Source organism: Sinocyclocheilus grahami, unplaced genomic scaffold (genome assembly GCF_001515645.1).
Source record: "Sinocyclocheilus grahami isolate Dianchi unplaced genomic scaffold, SAMN03320097.WGS_v1.1 scaffold1551.1, whole genome shotgun sequence".
Taxonomy (NCBI): Eukaryota; Metazoa; Chordata; class Actinopteri; order Cypriniformes; family Cyprinidae; genus Sinocyclocheilus; species Sinocyclocheilus grahami.
In genome coordinates, this window is record NW_015506730.1 from 386,602 (window position 1) to 389,183 (window position 2,582).

The 2,582-nt window shown below is 37.3% G+C and overlaps 1 protein-coding gene across 1 annotated transcript in view; it reads left to right on the plus strand.

Annotated features, from left to right (window-relative positions):
• Positions 1-1,740, plus strand: part of LOC107571122 (CD97 antigen-like) — a 12,028-nt gene extending 10,288 nt beyond the window's left edge. Inside the window, exons 15-16 of the mRNA XM_016257398.1 lie at positions 748-906; positions 991-1,740. Coding sequence (XP_016112884.1) covers positions 748-906; positions 991-1,201 — 370 coding nt within the window. The 3' untranslated portion in view covers positions 1,202-1,740. The remainder of the gene's footprint in view (positions 1-747; positions 907-990) is intronic.
• Positions 1,741-2,582: the final 842 nt, after the last annotated feature.

A 2,582-nucleotide genomic window follows, 5' to 3' on the forward strand; every position in this document is an offset into this window, starting at 1 on the left:
TTTAGTTAATGTTAGCTCATTAAATAACACAGTTGCAAATTAAATATTGGAATACCTAAGATTAACGAATGTTTAGAAGAATTTTTCATTGGCATGTTAACTAATGAAGCCCTAATGTAAAGTGTGACCGAACAATAAAGAATCAAAACACTTTCAAACAATATCTAGGGTGTGTTGTAGTCCAGATTAAAATGTAAAAAAAGTTTGAAAATAGCCTATTAAGTCTAAATATTTAAGTATTTGGCGCTGTGATGAACATCATAGCAAATACACAAATCTGAATCATTTGAACGCGTTTCAGAAACAGAAAGTAGTGCAGCTGCTTGGTTTACAGGGTTTCCGGGGTAACGGCTGCATTTATATGAATTATTATTATTATTATTATTTCTGCAGTTTAGCGCCACCTGCTGTCAGAGAGTGAAAGTGCGCTTTCCTCCAGAGCGTCTCTCACGCGCTCCGCCGTGTGCTTCTCGTCCGCGCTTGTTTACATCAGAGTGCGCACGCGTCTTTCACGCAGCGGTGTTGTGCATTTTGACCAGTTGATGGGAAAAGTATTGTTAAAATGCATTCAAAATTCTGAATAATTTGTAATGTATAATTATTCACGGTATTTAAAAGTGCCCACGATAAAAATATCGTGCATATTCATTACCGTGATATATCTATCGCATTACCGAATACTGAAAGAAGGATGAGCGAATCTTTTGTATGTTGTGACTAATCTTCTTATCCTAATGTGTTCTCCAGCTGCTGGCTCTCTCTCGATCGTTATTTCATCTTGAGCTTCTTCGTGCCCGTCTGCATCGTCATGATCCTCAATAGTTTTTTCTTCATCATCACGGTGTGGAAACTGGCCCAAAAGTTCTCCAGCCTCAATCCAGACCTCTCCAAACTCAACAAGATCAGGTCTGAGTGTGTTTTGATCCCCAAGTAGATTCAGTCTTGATTTTTGTGCATCAGTGGTTTTGATGAATTATATTTGGTGCGTAGGAGTTTCACGGTGACCGCTGTGGCTCAGTTGTGTATTCTCGGAGGAACGTGGATCTTCGGCTTCTTGCTCTTCCAGGAGGAAGGGACTGAAGTCATGTTGTACCTCTTCACGATTTTAAACAGCCTGCAGGGGGCGTTCATCTTCATCATGCACTGCCTGCTGTCCAAACCGGTACCCAAAATACACCATGACTCAGAAACCACACGGTGACATGACTCACTCGCTGAACATTTGCTAACAGTAGTTTGTTTTAGACTTAACATCTCGCAGGATTTCAGTGGTTTAAAGTAGTTCACTTAACAAAAAATATTTAGATATTGATTAGTCACACTTTTCAGACCACAAAAGGAGAATTTTACTCGGGTTTGTCCATATAAAGGCTGGCAGTTGATTACCTTCCTCAAGCTTTAAGAAAAAGGATGCAGAAGTATCACAGAATGATCCCATGTGATTTATGCCATACATACCAAGCATTCTGAATTAGTGGTTTACCGATATTTGCTGTTTTTAAATTATCGGTGTTGACCGATAAGATTTTCAGTTTGGCCGCTAAGTGTCACAAGCAGCTTTTATTTAGACATCGACGGGACATATTTATATTGACAGCACTAAGAAAGGCAGCATCTGAGCACGGATGCAAGCATAATCTTTAAATCCTAGATTTCAAACCGTGCTGCGCTATATCCAGTTTGCCACCATGTTATATTCATGTCATATTCACTCTACTTTATGCATTCGCAGTGCTCAATTTTTCCCCCCCACCAGATTAGTGTGAACTGTAGGTTACAGCATTTACTTCCTTTTTATTCATGATTTAAATGATTTCTTTATTTGTGAAAAATACTATGTTAGGATTATTATCGGTTTATTTTAAAAAATGTGAATTTCTTTCTTACATTGTTAGCATGCTATTTAAATAGTGTAACATCATGTATATCATATTTTTATCGGCCACCCTGCGTTTCTATGTCAGTTATGGTTGCTTCTGGGTGAGTGGATTCTCCGCAGGTTTCTCGTCTCCGCTCTATTGCTATGAGACTTGTCAGGATTGTAGCGCGTTCTCAGTGGTTTGCTGGCATGAATGTTATTTCATTCGAGAAGTAGCCTGTCCGCGAAGCGCTCACCCAAGCGTGGAAATGCACTGTTGCTGCCAGTTCTCATTTGCTGAAAATTAAACTAATTAGACTAAATCAAATGAAAAGGAAAAAAAACACAGTAGCTGTATATTTTCATGCTTTCTCAAGCAAAGCAAATTTTAAAAGTCCACTGAAAACACATCTTACATTTTTGGTCATAGATAATACGTTATACGATATACGTTGAAGATATACATAATTGTCAACATGCCTAAGTGATAAAGTTATAATTAAATGATAAAAAATCTGGGGAAAAAAGAGGAAACAATAAAATCCTCAGAACATTTGAAAAACATTCTGAAGATTTTATTTTTTAGGATACCTCTGATTTCCGTGTATGCTTGTGTTGCTTACAGTTAAAGTTGTTCTCTGTTTTCATTGTTGTTTGCAACGTTACTTGGCAATATTTTTTAAATATAATATTTTTTTTTTTGGTATTTTTTTTTATGGTCTGT